This window comes from Pipistrellus hanaki, assembly GCF_964339955.1.
Source record: "Pipistrellus hanaki genome assembly, chromosome: 5".
In the NCBI taxonomy this organism is placed as follows: domain Eukaryota; kingdom Metazoa; phylum Chordata; class Mammalia; order Chiroptera; family Vespertilionidae; genus Pipistrellus; species Pipistrellus hanaki.
Genome location: NC_140507.1, coordinates 75,855,334 through 75,877,481, shown reverse-complemented (window position 1 = coordinate 75,877,481; position 22,148 = coordinate 75,855,334). Strand labels below are relative to the sequence as shown.

The 22,148-nt window shown below is 57.7% G+C and overlaps 2 protein-coding genes across 3 annotated transcripts in view; one reads left to right on the top strand and one right to left on the bottom strand.

Moving 5' to 3' along the window:
* Positions 1 to 3,336: 3,336 nt before the first annotated feature.
* Positions 3,337 to 11,716, bottom strand: RDH8 (retinol dehydrogenase 8; the record flags this gene model as incomplete). Its single annotated transcript, XM_084885746.1, has 6 exons — positions 3,337 to 3,982; positions 4,076 to 4,265; positions 4,491 to 4,584; positions 5,530 to 5,709; positions 6,318 to 6,479; positions 11,614 to 11,716. 6 exons carry the CDS (start codon positions 11,714 to 11,716, stop codon positions 3,767 to 3,769), a joined length of 945 nt encoding a protein of 314 aa, XP_084741872.1. The 3' UTR covers positions 3,337 to 3,766.
* A 1,648-nt stretch (positions 11,717 to 13,364) lies between these two features.
* The window catches only part of COL5A3 (collagen type V alpha 3 chain), a 39,647-nt gene continuing 30,863 nt past the window's right edge, over positions 13,365 to 22,148 (top strand). The window contains exons 1-10 of one of the 2 annotated variants that reach the window (XM_084885641.1): positions 13,365 to 13,644; positions 17,159 to 17,317; positions 17,417 to 17,606; positions 17,681 to 17,837; positions 18,747 to 18,851; positions 19,127 to 19,279; positions 20,348 to 20,461; positions 20,558 to 20,704; positions 21,941 to 21,988; positions 22,062 to 22,103. In XM_084885641.1, coding sequence (XP_084741767.1) covers positions 13,557 to 13,644; positions 17,159 to 17,317; positions 17,417 to 17,606; positions 17,681 to 17,837; positions 18,747 to 18,851; positions 19,127 to 19,279; positions 20,348 to 20,461; positions 20,558 to 20,704; positions 21,941 to 21,988; positions 22,062 to 22,103 — 1,203 coding nt within the window. In that variant the 5' untranslated portion in view covers positions 13,365 to 13,556. Of the gene's footprint in view, positions 13,645 to 17,155; positions 17,318 to 17,416; positions 17,607 to 17,680; positions 17,838 to 18,746; positions 18,852 to 19,126; positions 19,280 to 20,347; positions 20,462 to 20,557; positions 20,705 to 21,940; positions 21,989 to 22,061; positions 22,104 to 22,148 lie in introns of both variants that reach the window. The other variant, XM_084885640.1, reaches the window with a different exon arrangement.

The window sequence follows — 22,148 nt, the reverse complement described above, 5'->3', positions numbered from 1 at the left end:
CCATCTAGCTGCAAGAGAAGCTGGGAGAGAAGCTGGTGTTTTTTCGCACAGCAAGTCTACGAGTAGGGCGGGGGGCGAGGAGGGGGGCGGGGAGTTCCTGTGTGCCCCACCCACAAATGCATATCCAGCCCGGCTTCTCTTATGGTGACTCTGATGGCGTTTCCTTCTGGACAAGGAGAGCAATTTGTCGTTTAAGCTAAAGCAGTTAAAGGAGGTTTTAGGAAGCAAGGAAATGTTGGGCCTGAAAACCAGGGCAGCTGGAGACCTGTGGGGGAAGGCGGGCAGCGGATGCCAGCATGTTCTCTTGGGGGTCTAGGGAGGGTGCCTCTTTGCCCCTCTGCTGTCTAACGCACACGTGTGCCGTCCGCCGGGATCCTGGATCCGGGATCCTTGGTTGCGGGCACATCCCCACAGCACACTCAGGCGGGTGCAGGGGCTGTTGTGAAGGAAAGGGCAGGGGCAGGGAGTCCTGGGGCGGCTGGCGCAGTGCCCTCTGCTGGCAGCTGTGGGTCCCCTCATCATCGTTAGCTGGAAGGGGCAAAGGGAGGGGTTGGTTCTGGGAAGCCGGGGCGGAGCCTTAGCTGGAGAGATTCTGCGGCTCCACAGAGACCCCGATGGAGAGCCTGGTCTTCCCCCTCCCCCCCTCTGGTCTCCTACCCGCGCCTCCCAACGCAGAACCCAACAGCACTGGGAGCCAAAGGCGGAGGAGGGTGGTCGATGTACTCCTGGGGTGAGCCTCCTGCATCTGTGCGCTTTCCATATCCTTTTAAAAATTAATTTCTAAATTGAGATGTAATTCACATACCATAAAGTTTGCCATTTTAAAGTGCAGAGTCATCAGTGGATTTTTGGTATATTCACAAGTTTGTGCAACCATCCCCACTGTCTAATCTCATATATTCTTTGAAAGGTGTTACAACATCGTCCCGAAAATCCAATAAGGAAGAGGAGAGAGAATTTAATTTGATAAAACATACAAAGCACCCCCCGTCTCTCAGACATCTCTTCCCAGGGCCCCAGGCTCAGTTTCCCTTTGTCCAGGACACTAGAGACCCCGGAAGACCAGCAGAAACGGAGCTGGGCGGCCCTCCACCTGACTCCTGTCCCTCTCCTCTGCCCCTGACAAGCTCCGAGCCTTCATTCACGAGCTGGCGAGGTTCTGAGGGTCTCCATCTGAGGCGGCCGCAGAGCGAACATGAATGAGAAAACGTTGCCTGGAGACTGACATTCCACGGTGGCCGCTGACCCTGAGCCACAGCAAAGACTCCAAGTGAAGGGGAACGGAGCAGGGGCCTGTCCCGTCAGCTCAGCCTCGTCACTGTGAACCCTGCTTCATGGAGGATGAGGCCAGGGAGCCGAGACCCGTGTGGCTCAGTGGATAGAGCGTCGGCCTGCAGACTGAAAGGTCCCAGGTTCGATTCCAGTCAAGGGCATGTACCTTGGTTGCGGGCACATCCCCACTAGGGGGTGTGCAAGAGGCAGCTGATCGGTGACTCTCTCTCATCGATGTTTCTAACTCTCTATCCCTCTCTCTTCCTCTCTGTAAAAAATCAATAAAATATATTTAAAGAAAAAAAAAAAAAAGAAAGAAGATGAAACCAGGGAGTCAGCGGGCCAGAGCCACCCGGCGGAAAAGAGCCAGCATGCACACCAGAGTCCGTTTGCTCCCAGATTCTCCAGAGGAGGGCCCAGAAACTTGGGACTCAGGTGGGACCCCTATCACGTGTAAAATAACGTTAACTGTGGTCAAAAGATACTTAACACAACACTTACCATCGTAGCATGTTTGTTTTGTTTTGTTTTGTTTTGTTTTGTTTTGTTTTGTTTTGTTAGTTATCGCCTGAGGATATTTTTCTCATTGCTCTTCGGAGAGAGCAGAAGGGGGTGGGGGGAGGGGCAAGAGGGGAACATTGATGTGAGAGAGATACATCCAATGGTCGCCTCCTACACACGACCGGATGGGTATGTGCCCTTGACTGACGCTCTAACCACTGAGGGCACCAGCCAGGGCCCATCTTAATGTTTTTAAGTGTACAGTTCTTTAGTGTTAAGTACAGTCACAATGTCATGTAACTATCACCACTATCCATCTCCTGAACTCTTCATCTTGCAAAATTAAAGTTCTTTCCCCATTAAATATCAACTCCCCACCCCTCTCCCTCCAGCCCCTGGCATCACCCTTCTACCTTCTGTCTCTATGAATTTGCCTAGCTTAGAGACCTCATATAATTGGAATCCTACAGTATTTGCCTTTTTGTGGAGGCTTATTTCACTTAGCATGATGTCCTTACATTTCATCCATGGCATACACGTGTCAACTCATTTCCCTTGAAGTTTGAATAACATTTCATTGTATGGACCAGTCATATTTGTTTATCCATTTGTCCACTGATGGACATTTGAGTTGCTGGCTTGAGTCATGCTGCTATGAACATGGGTGTGCAAATATGCACCTAGATATGAACTTGCTGGATTATATAATAACTAGAGGCCCGGTGCATGATAATTCATGCACTAGAGGGGGGGTGTCCCTCAGCCTGGCTTGCCCTCCTTCATCGTCCAGGATCCCTCAGGGGTGGGAGGTGACCAGGCGATCAGGGGAAGGCAATGCCCCATCACACCTCTGCTGCTGCCACCGCCGGCAGCTCAGTCCTCTGCTGACCCTGGTTACCTGAGCCTCTGGCAGCCCTGGGCAGCTGGGCAGCCGCCATCCGAGGCTTTCCTGTGTCTTGGGCTGGCCCTGGATGGCTGGGGGGCTGAGCACCACCATCTTGTGGCTGTGGGTGCTGCCATATTTGAGGGTGGGGCAGTCAATTAGCATATTCCCGCCTTATTGGCTGTGGGTGCCACCATCTTTGTGATGGCATGAAGGTCAATTAGCATATTCCCTCTTTATTAGATAGGATTTTTCATTTTTCAGGGAGCTGCCACACTGTTTTCCATAGAGGCGACACTAGTTTACATTCTCACCAACAATGCACAAGGGTTCCACTTTCTCTGCATCCTTAACAGAGCTTGCTATTTTCTGTTTCGTTTTTTGTTGTTGATATCAGGCATTCTAACGGGTGTGAAGCAGACCCTGTTGCCTTTTAATTTTTTATTTATACATGAGAAACTGAGCTTTGTTACATATTTAATATAGAGATTGTTAATGGTTACAAAGCTATATTTTATGAAAAGCACATGTACATTGCTGGTGTGTGCACAAACACGTCCTGTTGACAGAGTGTGTGTGACCAGGAAAGTCTGGAGACCCCCTAGTGAACTCAGCTCTGTGCATGTGTGTATTGGGGTGGGGGGGTGATGGAGGTGTTTGGATCATTCCTGTATTCCCAGGCCCAAGATAACGAAATGCTGAGAGACAGCCTGCCTCACCCTTCAATGTCCATGGACAATGCCCCTTCCTCCAGGAAGCCCCCCTGGCCTTCCCAGATGCAGCACCAGCTCTCTGCTCTGAATTCTTCAGCCCAGGGTTCTAGGTTCCTTCTCTCTGCTTCAGCCCTGACCACAAGGGTCTGTGCCTGGAGGCTGAATTTGCTGAATGAATGAATGAGTGAATGAATGAATGAGTGAATGAATGAGTGAGTGAACGAATGAGGGAGTGAGTAAATGAACGAATGAGTGAATGAATGAGTGAGTGAACGAATGAGTGAGTGAATGAGTGAATGAGTGAATGAATGAATGAGTGAATGGCCTGCATGGCCTCTGATCTGGGTGTGCCCTGGGGAGGTCTGGCTGTTCAGCAGCGGGCAGGGTTGGGCGAGGCTCACCCAGGCCGGACCCGGGAGGGGAAGCAGCCGCAGGCCAGGCAGCGGAGGGCCCGGATGAGGAGGCCAGGCCAGCGGAAGAGCAGGCGGTGGGCCGACCACACGTACAGGCGGCCGGAGGGGGCGGCGGCCTTGAGCGCGGTCAGGGCGGAGTAGCGGACGTTGGTCTGAAGGCGCAGGGGCGGTCTGGCCGAGCTGATGACCTTGACAATAGCCTGTGGGGTGGAACCCTGAGCTGGAGACCCAGGGGCGCGGTTCTGTAGGGAGGGCCCCCCATGCCTACCCCGCGCCGTGGAGCCCCCACTCACCTGGGCCACCTCCTGGGGGCTCTGCCCCAAAGAGCGGAACAGCTCCCGGGACGCGGGGAGGTAGAGGTCCCGGAAGTAGTGCAGGGTGTCGGGGTCGGCGCCCGGGAACTGGAACTGGGCGGCGGAAACCTGCTCCAGCAGCTTCTCCTCAAAGGCCGTGCCCACGGGGCCGGGCTCCACCAGGGAGATGCTGGGGACAGGGCAGGGGAGGTCTGGTGCCCCAACACTCTCAGCCCCTTTGGCTCATTGCTGTCCCTCTTCCCCCTCACCCCCCATTTCTCCCATCAGTATTTCATCCCTCCCTGCCCCATCTCCTCGTTACCCCCTTTTCCTTGTCTGACCCCCCTCCCCCAGGCAGTCTCCCCCAAGTCTCTCCCCTTCCCCTCTCCCCTCGTCGCCCACCGGCCCGCCTCACAAGATGTTGAACTGGAGCAGCTGGATGGCCAGACTCTCGAAGAACCCTTCCAGGGCGAACTTGGAGGCTGCGTAGACGTCATTGAACACGACGCCTGAGAGGGATGGAGGAAGGGGACTCTTGGGGTCTGGGTGGTGGTTTTGTGGGTCCAGAGGGAAGGGGTCTTTGGGAGACAGACGAAGAGGGTTTAAGGGTTGGAATGAGGAGCTGTGTGTGTGTGTGTGTGTGTGTGTGTGTGTGTGTGGAGCCTATGGGGCCAGGTGCAGGCTGTCCTGGGATGCCAGGTGCCGCTTCCTCCCAGCCCTGCTCCCTCTGCCCTCAGCCCAGGAAACTCTCTGGCTTCCCTCCATCCTCTAACCCTGGGGCCGCTTGTGTCTGGGCTCCCAGGCCCCTGAGTCCTTTGGAGCAGTCACTGTGGCCGGAGGAGGGGCCAGAGGGCTGAGCGAAGGAAATGCAGCTTCCCAGTGGCAGGATAAGGAACAGGGTGGATTCTCCAGGGGACAGCGGGGAGAGGGGCGGATCTGAGCAAATGTCCAGGGGAGGAAGGGGGTCCAGAGGGGTTTGAGGAGGAGAAACCCAAGAGCATGGATGGCAAGTAGGTGGCTTCCATTGCAGGCCCATAGCAGACATCACTAGTCAATCACTGCTCTCTTTTCTGAGGAACTTCAGCACCCCACATCTAGACCTCTCTGTGGCCTGGTGGCGAGTGTTTGTCAAGGAGGAATTTCAGGAGTTCTGGTGTGTGTGTGTGTGTGTATGTGTGTGTTGGGGGGTGGTTGGGAGAGATTTCTGGAGGTGTTCGGAAGTGGGGATGGTCCTGGGATGTAGATGGCCAGTGTCAGCATCTATAACCACCACTGCCTAGACCTGCACCAGGGCAGACATAGTTAATCTTTCCCAGAATTTTCCCTTCCGAGCTTCAGAATCCTCCTTTGGAATATGAGCTAAAAAACCTATTTGCCATCCTTCCAGCTAAGGAAGGCCAGACACGGTGTGGGGGTGGGGGGGAACTTCCCCGGGGGTGGGTCCCAGAGCTTACCCTGCAGCCCCATGACACTGCTGACCACCACAATGTGGCCCTGTCGCCTTCTCTTCATGCCAGGAAGCACAGCTTTGACCAGACGGACAGCTCCGAAGAAGTTGGTATCGAAGACTCTCTGCATGGTAGCTAGACTGAGGCCCTCCAGGGGCCCCACCAGGCCCACGCCAGCATTATTCACTGAGGGGGAGATGCGGAGGGTTACTCCGAAATTCCCCAACCCCCCAGTGTCATTCCTCAGGGGACACTCCCTGAGCACCCCATCTGCCCACTCCGGATCCAGGTCAGTGCAGGGTATCTTGGGTGGACAAATGTGGAGCCTTGATAATCTTTACATATAATCAATATTTGTTATCGGGGACCCTGAACCCGGGGAGGGGAAGGGCTGCTGGGAATAGCCTCCACTTTAATGAGTGAGCAATTTAACTCTGACCCCAATTACATCAAAACAGCCATACCCTCCCTCCTTAGACGTTGAGGAATCATGACTTGCTTCTTCATCGTGCTCCCTTCCCCAAATGATTCACCAAACCACATAAGATTTTCTCCATGTGGGAGAATTTTTCTTAAGTAAAATCTCTCTGACCTCAGAATTTTTATCTTATTTCTTGTATTCCTGTTAAGCCTTGGGCTTTTGGCCAACTGGTCTACCCCTTCTGTTCAGGGCAAGAGGATACTGAGGAAGCAAGAGAGAGCTGGTGCCCAGTCCCGGAAGGGCCTTGCTGTGGTGAGGATCTGAGCTTAGGCCAGGGAGGGGGCGAGTGACCTCAGGGGTTTTTCAGTCTCACCCAGCACGTCCACTTCTCCTCCCTGGATGCAGTGGAGACATTGGGCCACTGACTCATCACTGCACACGTCCATCTGGGCCACCGTGAGGGTCTGACCCAGAGCCTCCCCGGCAGCTGCCTCCAGTGTCCCCTTCTTCCCCAGATCTCTCATGGTGGCCACCACTGGGGACAGAACACAGTTGGGGCCGGTACTGGCTCCTTTCCCCTATGTATGGACCTGCACGCTTCTGTAGTCTTGCCTGAGCAGTCACAGAGGGATGGAGACCCAGAGACTTGCACACCTACATCCACCACACATCCACAGATTCACACTGTGTACATATCTTTACATGCTCATCCATCCACCCACCCATCCATCCATCCATCCATCCATCCATCCACCTATCATGTTCATTGAGCTTCTACTATATACCATGTCCTATTCTAAGTGCTGACACTCTTGCACAAAATAAGATAAACTCTGTGCCTTCATGGAATTTACCGCCTAGTAGGCCAGACAATAAAATAACTATAAAACAGACTGCCTCGAGGAGAAATGCATATACACCTAGGGTCAACACGTGTGCTATGTGCACACACAGCTATGATATACACATTTACATCATCAGCATGAGTTTCAACTCATTGAATACCTACTATGTGCCAGACACAGTGCTAAACACTGTTAGAAGAGCCATCTCGAATCCTCACAGGAACCCTGTGATCAGATCACTAACATTTCCCCAAAGATGGCCGTAACATTTTTCATTGCACACGCTCGTCAGAACCTTACTACTTCCCATCAAGCATGAACTCTCTTTCCCTGTCTTTGAACCCATGACTCACTGTGAACCAATAGACTACATGCCAGTGACATTGTGTGGCTTCTGAGAAGAGGCCAGAAAAGGTGCCGCAGTCTCTGCCTTGTTTGCTGGGACATTCACTCTTGCCGCCTCAGCCACCCTGCAGCACCCCCCCTCCCCCTGCTACTACACACAGCACCCTGCCCCCCCCCCCCAGCTACTACACCCAGCACCCTGCAGCCCCAGCTACTACACCCAGCACCCTGACCCCCAGCTACTACACCCCGCACCCTGCAGCCCCAGCTACTACACCCAGCACCCTGCAGCCACCCCCCCAGCTACTACACCCAGCACCCTGCCCCCCCAGCTACTACACCCAGCACCCTGCCCCCCAGCTACTACACCCAGCACCCTGCCCCCCCAGCGACTACATCCAGCCCCCTGCAGCCCCAGCTACTACACCCAGCACCCTGACCCCCAGCTACTACACCCAGCCCCCTGCAGCCCCAGCTACTACACCCAGCACCCTGACCCCCAGCTACTACACCCCGCACCCTGCAGCCCCAGCTACTACACCCAGCACCCTGCAGCCACCCCCCCAGCTACTACACCCAGCACCCTGACCCCCAGCTACTACACCCCGCACCCTGCAGCCCCAGCTACTACACCCAGCACCCTGCAGCCACCCCCCCAGCTACTACACCCAGCACCCTGCCCCCCCAGCTACTACACCCAGCACCCTGCCCCCCCAGCGACTACATCCAGAACCCTGCCCCCCCAGCTACTACACCCAGCACCCTGCAACCCCAGCGACTACATCCAGCACCCTGTCCCCCCAGCTACTACACCCAGAACCCTGCAGCCCCAGCTACTACACCCTGCCCCCTGCCCCCCCAGCTACTACACCCAACACCCTGCCCCCCCAGCTACTACACCCAGCACCCTGCAGCCCCAGCTACTACACCCAGCACCCTGCAGCCCAGCTACTACACCCAGCACCCTGCAGCCACCCCCCCAGCTACTACACCCAGCACCCTGCCCCCCCAGCTACTACACCCAGCACCCTGCCCCCCCAGCTACTACACCCAGCACCCTGCCCCCCCAGCTACTACACCCAGCACCCTGCCCCCCCAGCGACTACATCCAGAACCCTGCTCCCCCAGCTACTACACCCAGCCCCCTGCCCCCCCAGCTACTATACCCAACACCCTGCCCCCCCAGCTACTATACCCAGCACCCTGCCCCCCCAGCTACTACACCCAGCCCCCTGCAGCCCCAGCTACTACACCCAGCACCCTGACCCCCAGCTACTACACCCAGCACCCTGCAGCCCCAGCTACTACACCCAGCCCCCTGCCCCCCCAGCTACTACACCCAGCACCCTGCCCCCCCAGCTACTACACCCAACACCCTGCCCCCCCAGCTACTACACCCAGCACCCTGCCCCCCCAGCTACTATACCCAACACCCTGCTCCCCCAGCTACTACACCCAGCACCCTGCAGCCCCAGCTACTACACCCAGCACCCTGACCCCCAGCTACTACACCCCGCACCCTGCAGCCCCAGCTACTACACCCAGCCCCCTGCAGCCCCAGCTACTACACCCAGCCCCCTGCAGCCCCAGCTACTACACCCAGAACCCTGCCCCCCCAGCTACCACACCCAGCACCCTGCCCCCCCAGCTACTACACCCAACACCCTGCCCCTCCAGCTACTACACCCAGCACCCTGCAGCCCCAGCTACTACACCCAGAACCCTGCCCCCCCAGCTACCACACCCAGCACCCTGACCCCCAGCTACTACACCCAGCACCCTGCCCCCCCAGCTACTACACCCAGCACCCTGCCCCCCAGCTACTACACCCAGCACCCTGCCCCCCCAGCGACTACATCCAGAACCCTGCCCCCCCAGCTACTATACCCAACACCCTGCCCCCCCAGCTACTACACCCAGCACCCTGCAGCCCCAGCTACTACACCCAGCACCCTGACCCCCAGCTACTACACCCCGCACCCTGCAGCCCCAGCTACTACACCCAGCCCCCTGCAGCCCCAGCTACTACACCCAGCCCCCTGCAGCCCCAGCTACTACACCCAGAACCCTGCCCCCCCAGCTACCACACCCAGCACCCTGCCCCCCCAGCTACTACACCCAACACCCTGCCCCTCCAGCTACTACACCCAGCCCCCTGCAGCCCCAGCTACTACACCCAGAACCCTGCCCCCCCAGCTACCACACCCAGCACCCGGTAGCCCGGCTGTCTCGAGCTCACCAGGTTGGGAGGAAACTCAAGCTGGCCCAGGCAGAGACCACATCAGAAGCCCTGAGGTTCCTGAGAGGGCGAAGCTTGTCCGAACCCTGACATGTCCCAGCCTCCTCTGTTCTAGCTGTCGCCTTTGACCCTGAATCAGAGCCACCCAGCTGAGCCCTTCTGAGTTCATGGGCTTTGTAAACTGTGAGATAAATGGTGATAGCTTTTTACACCAGAAGTTTTTTTGTTTTTTTAAATCCTCACCCGAGGATATTTCCCCATTGATTCTTAGGGAGAGTGGAAGAGAGAGGGAAAGACAGAGAGAAACATCGATGTGAGAGAGACACACAGATTGGTTGCCTCCTGCATGAGCCCCAACCAGGCCCTGGGCTGGGGAGGAGCCTGCAACCAAGGTACACGCCCTTGACTGGAATCGAATCCAGGACCCTTCGGTCCACAGGCCGATGCTCTATTCACTGAGCCAAACCGGCTAGGGCTACACCATAAATTTTGATTTATTATTTAGCAATGGTAACCAGAACAGGTAGGTAAAGCTATCTCCATCGTATAGATGAACAGACTAAGGCTCAAGAAGGTGACATTTCCTGTTTGTCCCACCCTTAGCGTTAAAACTGAGATTTGAACCTGGTTTTATCAGAGTGCTGAGCTCACAGGCCTGTATGTAAGCATGCCCCCTATGTGTGCACCCACAATCGCACATGCATGCTCCCAGGAGGCCTTGGCACCTTGCCTGTAGGCCGGTGGGACTCAGGGTGCTGCCCAGACGTTGGGGCCGCATGCATCTACATGCAGCACAGTGACAAGGATGGTCCCGGGGCTGGGCTGCCTGGGCTCAGTCCGGGCTCTGCCACTCTGCGGCTGGGTGACTTAGGCAAGAACCTTTGGCAGCTGCGCCTCAGTTTCCTCATCTACTTTCTTGTAAAAAATTGATTTTAGGGAGAGCGAGAAAGATCCATTGCTCTAATTATTCACGCATCCATTGGTTGACTCTTGTATGTGCCTTGACCATGGATTGAACCCCCCAAAATTTGGCGTATCCGGATGACACTATAACCAACTGAACTATACCAGGGCTTTCCTTATTTCTAAGGTGGGCCAAATGACAGGGAACACCTCATGGGGTGCTGCTCGGATTACATTTCTAATTAGATGCAAAACACTTAGCCTGGCACGGTGTAAGCACCCAGTCAACGTATCCCTCAGCAGCTTCATACACTCCTCTGCCTGCCAGAGACACACACCGCCCATGGCTGTCCTGCTCACTGGCATTCAGACCGTCACACTCCGAGCTGTGCTTGTGTCTAGGACAGAGGGTGGAGAGAGGGCTGGGAGAAGCAGCTTTGCCAACTGGGACAAATACATTCCTCCCCCCCCCCCCCCCATAGCCTCCTCTTAAGTAACAGCCCTCTGTCCACTGTGACTCCGGCCTGCTCTGGGCCAGAGGGCTCCATGGGACGGGTGCAGACTAGGGCAGTTGACTCCAGAACTGCAGGAGGCCAAGTCCTCTAGGACCCCCCTCCTTGAGCCCTCAAGGTCAGGTTCACTTAAGAGGCTTATCTTGGAGCAGTAATCTGGGGCGGGCTGCAGAAGGAAACCTCCCTGACCAGCCCTCCTAAACCCATGCCCCGTTCCCTTTGCTTCTTAGCACTCATTAGCACTCAACCTATTATAAAAATTTAAAATCTGGCCGGGACTGGTTTGGCTCAGTGGATAGGGCGTCGGTCTGTGGACTGAAGGGTGCCAGGTTCCATTCTGGTCAAGGGCATGTACCTTGGTTGTGGGCATATGCCCAGTGGGGGGTGTGCAGGAGGCAGCTGATCGATGTTTCTCTCTCATCGATGTTTCTAACTCTCTATCCCTCTCCCTTCCTCTCTGTACAAAAAAAAAAAAAAAAAAAAAAAAAAAATCAATAAAATATATTTTAAAAAATTAAAATCTGCTCATTGTCTGTCCTCCCTCCCCTCCCCCACTACGCCACTATCAGGGTCTGTTTTGTTCACAGCTGTGCTTCCAGCACCCAGAACAGAGCCTGGCATCCAGGAGGTGCTCAGGAAATGTTCATTGGAGGAGGGGCTGATTCCCAGGGAGAGGCGGGAAGGGGCCTCCACGGTCCCGGGTCCTCCCCAAGCCCACAAGCGCAGCTGGAAGGGAAGGGCTGGTGGAACCAGTGCCCAGGGGGCTGAGGGTCCTGGAGGCTGTGCCCACCCCTGCCCCTCTCCGCCCTGCCCTGGGCCCCTCACCCTGGTAGCGCTGCCTGGAGTCACGAGCCAGCTGCACTGCGAGCTCCAGGCCGATGCCTGAGGAGCAGCCTGAGATCAGTACCGTCCGGCGAAGGTCGGCCATGTTGATCCCTCCCTGGACGCATGACCTCTGCCGGCAGCACCTGTCTCCTGCCTCCCATCTCCCTGAACACCCTCAGAACAGACCGCCTGCAGGGGGAAGGGTCCTCACGAGGCCCCGATCCTCAGCTGGCCCAGGCCAGGCACTGGGGGGAATTCCTTAACCCCAACACTCCCCCTTCTGTTATCTGTAAAAATGTTTTTGTGATCTGTAAAAACGTCTTCTCCTCACTGCTACACTCATACCTGGGGGCTTTTTATTATGATTGTACATTTATTATTCGGGGTGGAGGGAGTTTCAGGGAGCGCGGGGATTCTCTTCTGTCTCTATTCTGGGCAGAGTCTCTGATTGGAGGGAGAGAGGGAGAGGAGGTGGCAGAGAGCATGGTCTCAGTGGGGTCCTTTCGGATGTGCGCAGGAATGCCAGAAGATGCGGTTAGATACAGCAGAAACTTCCCGGCAAGGCAGGGCAAGGCAGTGCAGAAATGATGAGAGGCTCAGCCTCAGATGTCCCTGGGGGGGGGGAGGAGGAGCAGCTTGGGGAGATTCCCTCTGCTGCCCCTACCCTGGGCGCCCCCATCTCCCCCCCAGGCCACATGGGCCCCCACCCCCTCCTCTCCAGGGACACAGAGACTCTTTGTCTGAGGAGCCAGAGGCTGGGAGGGAGGCACTGCTGGCCTCTCTCTCTCTCTCTCTCTCTCTCTCTCTCTCTCTCTCTCTGTCTCTCTCGGTGGTGAGGGGGGAGCTCAGGGCCCGGGCCACGCCCGCCCCCAGGGTTCCTCCCAGAGGAAGCTTTCTCAGATCCCACATGTCTGCTCTTGTTCGGATGCACAGACAGCTCCGCCTGACCCCCTGGGGGTCTCTTCACACTGGGGGGTCCGGGTAGGGTGAGGGGGGGTGCTCTGCCTCACCTCAGAAATGGCAGGGAACCGCTCCTCCCTGTGGCAGGGCTCTGTTTAGGGGTGCAGTCAGACACCCACAGTTAAGGGGGGGGGTATGTGTGCAGATTTGGAATTGGGGATAGAGCATCCATTTGGGGACCTGAGCTGGGCAGAAGGGTCTAGGGATGGAGGTGGAACCCTTTATTGGAAGATTAAGAGTTTGGGAGAAATCAAGACGGGTGCTTGGGAATCTGTGGGGAGGGGGCTGGGACATCCTATTCTGGAATGTGGGAGTATAGAGGAAGGTTTGGGGCAAGCCCGAGAGCGTCATTGTAGAATCTGGGGTGAGGGTTAAGGTGAGAAGAAGATCCCTTATTTAGGAACCTAAAGGGAAGGTGTTGGAGTGAGGCAGTACCTCTTGGGTGGGGCTAAGCGATTGGGGTAAGGCGGGTGGGTGTTTGGTGGGAGGCTGAGATCCCATTTAGGGACCCTCCATGGCACAGGAAGAACTTGGTATAAAGCTGTACTCCCTAATAGCAGGGCCTGGATGGAGGCTGACGTTTGAATGAGGCCAAGATCTTCTTTGAGGGGCCTGTTTGGAGGAAAGGGTTTGGGGTGAGCCTGGAACCCTGAATGCTAAGGCCGGGTGCTGAGTGACCGTCCTCCTCCTCCAGCGTGGGGCGGGGCAAGCGGGGCCCAGCGCCGGCCCAGCCTCCACCCAATCAGCGCTCAGCGCAAACTTTCCAAACTCCCCCCACCAGCTGTCAGCCGCCTCCCTTCCCGCGGGCCCGCCTGGCCGGGCGCTGGCGTGCAGGGCGAGGCCAGGGCGGGGTCTCGGGCAGTCTCCCGCTGGTCCCGAGCGGAGCTGGCCCCCGGAGTGCGTGCCCGGAGCCCGCGGAGTCGCCACTCCCCGCAGCCGCCCCGGCCGGCCGGTCCCCGACCTTGGGTGTGGGCCCCGCCGGGATGGGGTGTCGCCGGGGCCTCGGCCAGCCATGGGCCGGCCTCTGCCTGCTCCTGGCCTCGCTGCAGCTTCTGCCCTGGACACAGGCGGGTGAGCCCGGAGGGAGGGCCGAGGGCGCGGAGGGCAGAGCCCAGCGGGGCGCCCCACGGCGGGGTGGGGCCGGGAAGGGGGAGGCGCGCTCTTTGCGCGTGGCCGCTACCGTGTGCGACTGTCCGGCTCGGCTGTCCGACTGTGACAGCTGGGCGGGGGGTGGGGAAACGAGGGACCGTGTTTTGCTGGTGGGCGCAGGGGAACGGATGCAATGTATAAGCGTGCAAGATGCTCTGTGTAGCCATGGGTGCCTGGCCACTTGGAGGGAAACTGTGTGTGTGCTGGAGAGTGAGAGTTGATTGCATGGATGTGGGTGACGGGCTGATCCCCGAAACGAGCGTGTGATAGTCAGTGATTGCCCTGGAGGACATAAGCGGATGATCCTAAGGGTGATGGGTGAGTGGGGGCGAGTATGGGAGGGGGCTATTAGGGCATTCAGGCTTCCCTTTGCGTCTCCCCAAATGCCTTTACCCTACTCTCCCTCTTCTTCCCTTGTCCCCGATTGGGGCGCTACCACCTCCTCTCCCCCGTCCCCTTCCCCCTCCCCCCACGCCGAGCTCCCCAGAGCCGGGATCAGCACCACGGACAGGGCCCGGGGAGGGCCGCGGTGAGGGGCGAGGCCGGGCGGGGCGGGGGCGGGGCGGGGCGGAGCTCCGGCGGGGGCTGGAGTGGAAGTTGGTCCCCACCCCGGGCGGGCCCAGGGTGTTTTTCCCCAGGAATTTCTCAGGAGGCCCTCCCCCCTCCGAAGGGTCCCGGGGGCCGTCGGACGGGTGAGTCAGCGCTGACGCACGCCCAGCTGCGCTCCTCTGGCGGGGTGCCATGCCCCCCCCCCACCCCCCGCCCCCAAGCAGGGTTCCCCGGTGCGGGGCACCTGGGGGTTGGGAAGATTTTGGACCCTCAAGTGATCCTTGAGAGGGCTTCCCTGGTCTGAGAGACTCCAGGCAGGCCTAGGAAACCCCTCCCTAAGATAAACTCAGCCCTCCATCACACACACACACACACACACACACACACACACACCATTTCCTCTGAAGTTCAGGGAGGTGCCTGCTCACGTGGATAATCCCAGATTGGCCTATGCCCCATTCCCACGCTCGCTCATCCACACTAGCGTTCCATCTCCGGCAATTATTCAGAATGCAAGCCCCTGAGACACCCGGAATGTTAGACACCGGTGCCCACGCTGAGGAGGCCGCACCAGTCACCCGCCCCAGAGCCACAGCTTTGGTCACCCTCCTACACGTTTCAACGCGCTCCCACTGGCATCCATACGACATGGTCAACATTCACAACCAGTCACCCACACGTTGGCCTGGCGACGCTTTCCGGTGTTACCACAGGCCCCCGACTGGAGTCTAAACACAACCACAGATCACCTGTGAGACCTCACTGCCGGGCCGGCTCCCACGGACACGCAGCCACAAGTCAAAGGACTGGGCCTAATCTTTCCATCCCAGGCCTCACACTCACGCGCACTGACACCGCAGACCACACTCAGACACTCCCTGCTCCGTGAATGTCACACACATGCACAATCTCATGCACATGCACAGTAGCACACACACACACACGGCACAGACACGCACACCTATGCTTCCCTACACTTCTGAGGGGGTCCCAGCCATGTCCCAGCCTGGTCCCTGCCTGCCTCCCTCCACACCCTAGACCCCACCCAACGTCTCCCCCGGGCCCTGACCATCATAGGGGAGAGTCTGTGGGGGAAGGGTGGGCTGGGTCCTTGACAGACACCCCGCCCGCCCCCCCCCCCCTCACCGCCCTGACCCTGCAGGCAAGACTCAATGCCTCTTGTGTGTCTTCTTGTCAAGAAGCCAGCCATGAAAAGAAAGGGAAGTCAGTTTCTGAAAGGTCACTTCAGAAGGGACACAAGATTGAAGCAAGAGGCATTTGGGTTAGATGCTGGGAAGGACTTTTGAAACATGAATGGGCAGTTGGTAGGGAGGAGATTCCCCCCACTGCACAGAGACTGAGGTCTGGATGAGGGGAGAGCCTGGGAGAGCCACACTGAGATGCTGGATCTCAGCCCTCCCATGGGCCCCAGCCTGGAGAGGGGGCAGCTGGATGGTCATTGCAGGAGGGAGTGACCCTTGTGGTTAGCAGAGCCTGGGAGCCCAGATCTTAGCCCCAGGGGTCTGTAACCCAAATACCTCTTAATGACAGCCCGGCCACAGAACAGGCAATTAGAGATGGGGCTGATGATGGTTGCAGGATGGGAAAGGGGGAGGGGGAGAGAAAGAGAGAGAGAGAGAGAGAGAGAGAGAGAGAGACCGACCAGAGATTCAGAGCTGGACTCGGAGAGCGACCCGGAAAGACCGAGACAGAAAGTGGGACAGAGAGAGGGCGGGGTGGGGGAGAGAAGTCATAAAAAATGGGAGCAGAAGGAAGTTGGGGGTAAGAGGGAGCTGAGGCTGAAACAGGCTCTACAGTAGTCTGGAGAATGAAAAGTCTGGCCCAGGAGAAGCTGGAATGGGGTCCCTCATCCAAGCCCCTATTTCCCTCAACTCTTGGCCCCTATTCTGGTTCCCAACGGTGAGGTCAGCAGAGCCGCCCCCAGGGTGAGGTCATGGGCAGACCCAGTAGAACCTGACTCCCGCCAAGAGGCTGGGTCAGGGGGTCAGTAGGACGTCTGCTGGGGGTGGAGAGGAGGGGAGATCGGGCAGGCGCTTTGGGCCAGGGGTAGCCCCGCCCACTCCTGCCCAAGCCATGTGGTTCCACTTACTGCTGGCCAGCCTGAGCTGCAAGGGGTGGGGCTGGTACAACTGCTTGGATTAGGCTCTGATTGGGCCAGACCAGTTCCTTCCTTTGCTGGGGTGAGAGGGAGCAGGTCAGAGGGAGGAGGTCAGGAGGTTATCAGAGAGGTGTTCATCATGAAGACAAAGAGGGAGCTAACACGGGGAGGTCACAGGTCAGATGACTGGGATAGGCAGAGGGAGGTGGTCGGAGGGGATGGCCAGAGCAGGAGTGGCCCCAGCGGGGAGATCATGGGTGACGGTGGTCCAGGAGGAGGTCAGAAGGAATCGGTCAGGAGAGGGCGTGGTCAGAGGGAGCAGTTCATAGGAAGTGGTGGTCCAACGAAAAGGTCAGAGGGAGGAGGTGGGGAAGGAGCACGCAAGAGGCCCCATCCTCTCCGAGTGGGTTTCCCCTGGCAAGGGGGCTCCGGGCCTGGAAGCAGCCCCAGGGAGCTGGTGCGGGGGAGAGCGGCGAGGGGGACAGTCTGGCTCTGGGGCTCAGGCCAGGAAGCTTTGATTCATCCCAGAACTAGGTCAGTGTTTTTCTCTCTCACCAAAACCAAGGGGAAAAACACACAACAAAGCAGGAGTCAACAGGCTAATGGGGCCGGAACAGCTGTGGGTTGTTGGAAAGGGGGATGAGGGTCCCTCTGCCTGACCCATAAACACAGTGGGGGGCAGGAGAGCCGAGTCCCCAAACCCGCGCCACTCCCATGGAGTCCTGGGCTTATTTTAACTGCCATGCACCCCGCTTCTTTCTGCAGCAGACCCCGTGGACGTGCTGGAGGCTCTGGGTGTGCGGGGGGGCCAGGCTGGGGTCCCTGAGGGGCCTGGCCTCTGCCCCCAGAGGGCCTCAGGGGGCGACCGGGCATTCAAGGTGGGCAAGGCCAGCGCTCTAGGCGTCCCCACGTGGGAACTCTTTCCAGGTAAGTCCGCGTGGGAGGGACGGGGAGGGGGGTCATCCTGGGAGCAGGGGTCACTGCCAGGTCATCTGAGTGGCCCCTTCCCCTCCATACCCCCATCAGATGAACACTTTCCCGAGAACTTCTCTGTGCTGCTCACTCTGCGGGGCCAGCCAGCCAACCAGTCCGTCCTTCTGTCCGTTTATGACGAGGACGGGGTCCGGCAGCTGGGCCTGGCGCTGGGGCCAGCTCTGGGCCTCCTCGGCGGCTCCTTTAGACCCCTCCCCCAGCAGGTCAACCTCCTGGATGGCAGGTGAGTGGAGGCAGAGGGAGGGCCCACAGCGTGGTGGGGCGAGAAGCACGCCCCGCTGAGACGTCTCCCTGCAGGTGGCACCGCGTGGCGGTCAGTGTGGACGGTGGCGTGGTGACCCTGGTGGCTGACTGTGAGCCCCAGCCCCCTGTGTTGGGTCAGGGGCCTCGATTCATCAGCACGGCTGGACTCACCATGCTGGGGAGCCAGGACCTCGGAGAGGAGACTTTTGAGGTAGCTGTTCAATGACAGGGGAAACCCAGGCAGAGGGCGGGCAGGCATTTTATCCACAGGCTGATCCGGAGAAGAGATAGGGAGAGGGGGATGTCTGGCAGCGGAGAGAAGGGAGCGCCATACGTCCTTGCCCCTCTCTGTGGCGTGTGGCTGAGGTTCTAGGCAGTGGTTCTCAACCTTCCTGATGCTGCGACCTTTTAAAATGCAGCTCCTCCTGTTGTGGTGACCCCCAACCATAAAATTATTTTCGTTGGTACTTCGTAACTGTAATTTTGCTACTGTTATGAATTGTAATGTAAATATCTGTGTTTTCCGATGGTCTTAGGCTCTACAGTAGCGGTTCTCAACCTGTGGGTTGCGACATTAGGAAGGTTCTAGAGCCACGCAATGATCATTTGTGATGTGCAGTAAGGCTGTGACGCGTTACTGTGCTTGCTGTGGTGGCGGGTGATTGTGTGCGGGGTGGTTATGAGGTTGGATGCTGGCAAGGCATGGCGTTGAGTGGCCATGGGGCAGGCGTGTTTTTGGTGTGGTGACTGTGGCTGGTGGCTGTGCTGTGTGTGACTGTGACGTGTGCCACCTCCAGGAGGCCTCGACCTTCTCCATCCTGCTGTTCCCCTTCTCCCTGGCACCTTGAAGGTCACCTGACACCCGAGAGCTGGGGAACAAATGTGCCTCTGATGGGACGGATGCTGTGGGCTGTGGTTTGCGGTTGTGGTTTGCTGTGACCCTGGTAGAATCTGTCTTCTCTCAGTTTTGAAGAACCGAGGGGTCACTGGGGCTGTGGTGGGGGCCACCCCCTCCTGATACTTAGGGTGCTCTGGGTGGAGAAGCACCAAGCCTCGATGCGTGGATTGGGGGCCAGAGTTAGCCTGTGGCTTCCTTCCCTGTCTCCCACCCTCTCCCCAGGGAGATATCCAGGAGCTGCTGATAAGCACGGATCCTCGGGCTGCCTTCCAGGCCTGTGAGCGCTACCTTCCGGGCTGTGACCACCTGGACCCTACAGCCTCCGGGGTGAGTGAGAGGCTTGTCCTAAGCCGCAGGCTGAGCCATCCCTGGGTTCAGGTCTCAGGAACGAGTGAATTCTGAGCCCCATCCATGGGGCTGAGTGACTCTTGCCCTCACACAGATCATAGGCATGGGTGACCTTGACCCGGGATCATAAAGCTGAATGACTCCTGGCTTTAAGACACAGGATGAGTGCTCTGTGAACTAACATAGCCTCTAGAGACCAGAGTGATGAGGCCCCCACGGAGGGCCTCGGGATCTGACTGGGGTCTTCTTCCCAGGTCCCCCAGGGTGAGCCGGAAACCCCTCCCCCCAAACGGAAGAGGAAGGGAAAGGGGAAGAAAAAAGGGCGAGGTCGTAAGGGGAAGGGCAAGAAGAAGAAGAACAAAGAGACCTTGACCCTGGATCCCTCTCTTGGCTCCCTGGAGAACCAGGTAAGGGACCTTTGACCTCTCACCTCTGATCGATGGCTGCCTGACTTCTGGTTCCTGATTCCCGCTGATGAAGGTTTCTGCTTTCAGTCTCCAATCCCTGACTTTGGGTTTACCTTAGCTGACTGATGACTGGGTGGTGGAGCCGGGGTGCTGGTTCTGTCTTATGAGCTCTCCATCTCTGCCTCCACATCAGGACGAGACCTTATTATTAAAAGGATCTTGATGAGAGTCCTGTTTAAGAGTAGCTGGGGCTCATCAGTGTGTTATTCCTTGGGGTTGACTGTTGGGGCCATTGGTGAGGGTGATTTATTGGGGAGTCATTAATTGAAATGGGGAGCACTATTTGACTTTCCTGATAAAGATTGATAGTTGGTGTGTTACAGGGCAGGGGTCATTGCTGAAGGCCATTGGCTGGGGTCCTTGGTTAGGGCAGGGTCACTGGTTGTACTACATCTGCTTTAGGTATTAGCTGGGAAAAAGACTTATTATTTCAGGCCCAGAGCAGGGGCACCCTGGGTAGCAGCCTCTCCCCAGCCCCTTCCTCAGCCCCAGCCCCAGCCCCAGCCCCAGCCCCAGCCCCAGCCCCTTACCTGGGCCCCAACCGCCTTCTTTGTGGCTCTTGACCCAGTTCCTCTGCAGCTGTCCAGGCCAGAGGAGCTGCCACTCCCTCGCTGACTGTGGCTTGGCCGGCTGATGGGAGCTCGCCTGGGGAGAGAACATGTGGGATAGGCTTCCGGAGCCTGGCCCTGAGTGCTGGACCTTGACCCTGATCACTGGGCCCTGGAGCCAGCCTGGCTCTGTCCTCCAGCTTCGGACACCAAGCTCGGCCCTCCTCCTCCACACATGAGAGCTCCCCCTGCTGGCTGTCTTGGTCCAGCCAGCACACCTTGGCCTCTAGTGGCTAGCCCCTCCCCCCCCCCCCCCCCCCCCCCCTTCTTATGTTCTCTGGGAATCCTGTTACGCCCACTTCCCCAGACTGGGAGGTGGGCAGGGCTCACTCCTCCTTTTTCTCCTTTTTGTCTTAATTGGCTTGACCTTAAACCAGATACTCCCGTGTCCCTCCTCCAGACCTCTACTGACACCCCCAAGACAGAGACAACAGCTCCAACTCTGCCTCCGAGTCCCACGCCCGTGGTCCTCACCACCACTGTGGCCGTTGGCCGCAATGTCACCGTCCTGGAGGTTGGTGGAAAGTGGAGGGGCTGGAAGGGAAGGCCCCTGGGCAGGGGTGGTGGCAGGTGATCAGGAGTAGACTTCGGTCTGACTTAATGTCTTCAGGAGGGGCTGGACCCTGAAGGTGAAACTGAACTGGGGACCCTGGAGACTGATTTAGCCAGAGAGGATGAGGAAGGAGATGGCCCCACCATGGGCCCCAACTTCCGGGCAGCGGAACAGCCGTCGCAGACTGAGTTCCACATCTTCCCTGTGAGTCTGCGCGACTGGGTTAGGCACAGGGGGCGCGCCCACCCATGGTCACATTCTTCCTCTTGCCTTGTTTCTGTCTTGCCTGGAATGCCTTCCTACCATCCCAATGGAGCTGACAAATATTTATCTACAGGCACTGTGCTAATGTGACAGACATTGTGCTAATAGACGGCTCTGTGGGTGGGGTGATTCATTCAAATTTTCGACTAAGCCACTGGAGATGGAACAAGGTCTGATTTGGAGTTTTAACAGCTCCTCTGGCTGCTGAGCAGCATGTGAACCATAGGGGGAGCCAGAGAGGCAGCAGGGAAACGTAGTCTCAGCAACAGCCCGTGGTGACCTGGAGGAGGGCAGCAGCGGAGGTGGGGATAGAAAAGAGTGGACAGATTTGGGTCATGCTCCATGTTGGTCTTGCTGCTGGAGGTGGAGGAAGATGTAAGGATGACGGCAGATTCCCGATGGGACCATGGCGCAAGATGGGGAAGCCTGAGGGAGGGCCGAGTAGGAAGTGCCAAGGATCTCATTTTGGATGTGCTAACTCAGCAACCCCCGTTTGGCCTCCAAGTGGAGATGTCAAGCGGGTGGTTGATTAGAAGATTCTGGTGTTCAAGGGAGACAGATGGTCTAGGCTGGAGATAAACCCTTGGGATTGATCCACCGAGAGATGCTCGGTGGATCTTTAGCCAAGGAATTCGATAGAATCGCCGAGGGAAATAATGCAGACGGAGAAGGGGGCTCAGGTTCCAGCTTTGGTGCTGGACTGGGTGGAGGGGAAGAATTTTAACGAACTCTCCCTGTGACGTGCTAAGCACTGTTTGAACTTATTCCTATGTTCATGGGACTCCTCTTTGCATGGGATGGCACCATCCACCCACCGGCTTTGCAGGGAGGCCAGGGAAGTTGAAGGAGTTGCTGTCCATCAGTCAGCTAGCGAGAGGCAGCTAGCTGCAGGATCAGGCCCTCACAACAGGCTCTAGAGCGGGCTGTTCCCCTGACGCTGCCTGGCCAGGCGGCAGCTGGGAGCTGAGCTGCTCAACACATCTTGGTTGAAGAAAGGACAGCCCAGGCAGTTCAGAGGATGGGCTCTGTGTGCATGTGTGCACATGTGTGTGCATGTGTGTGCATGCGTGCACGTGTGTGTGTGTGTGTGTATGTTGGCTGTGAGGTTGGCTGGCTGGGAGTTCTTTGTCGGAGTTGCAGTGCTCACATCTCTTTTCTCTCCACCCCCTGTCCCAGGGCGCTGGAGAGAAGGGAGCCAAAGGAGAACCTGCCGTGATTGAGCAGGTGAGGGGCCTGGGGCTGGGAGGAGGCGGTGGAGTCTGGGTGAGAAGGGGCGTCACACACATTTTTCCTTCAGGGGCAGCAGTTTGAGGGACCCCCAGGAGCTCCAGGACCTCGGGTGAGTCAGGGCTGCATTCCTCTCTTCCCGTCTTTCTCTTCCAGT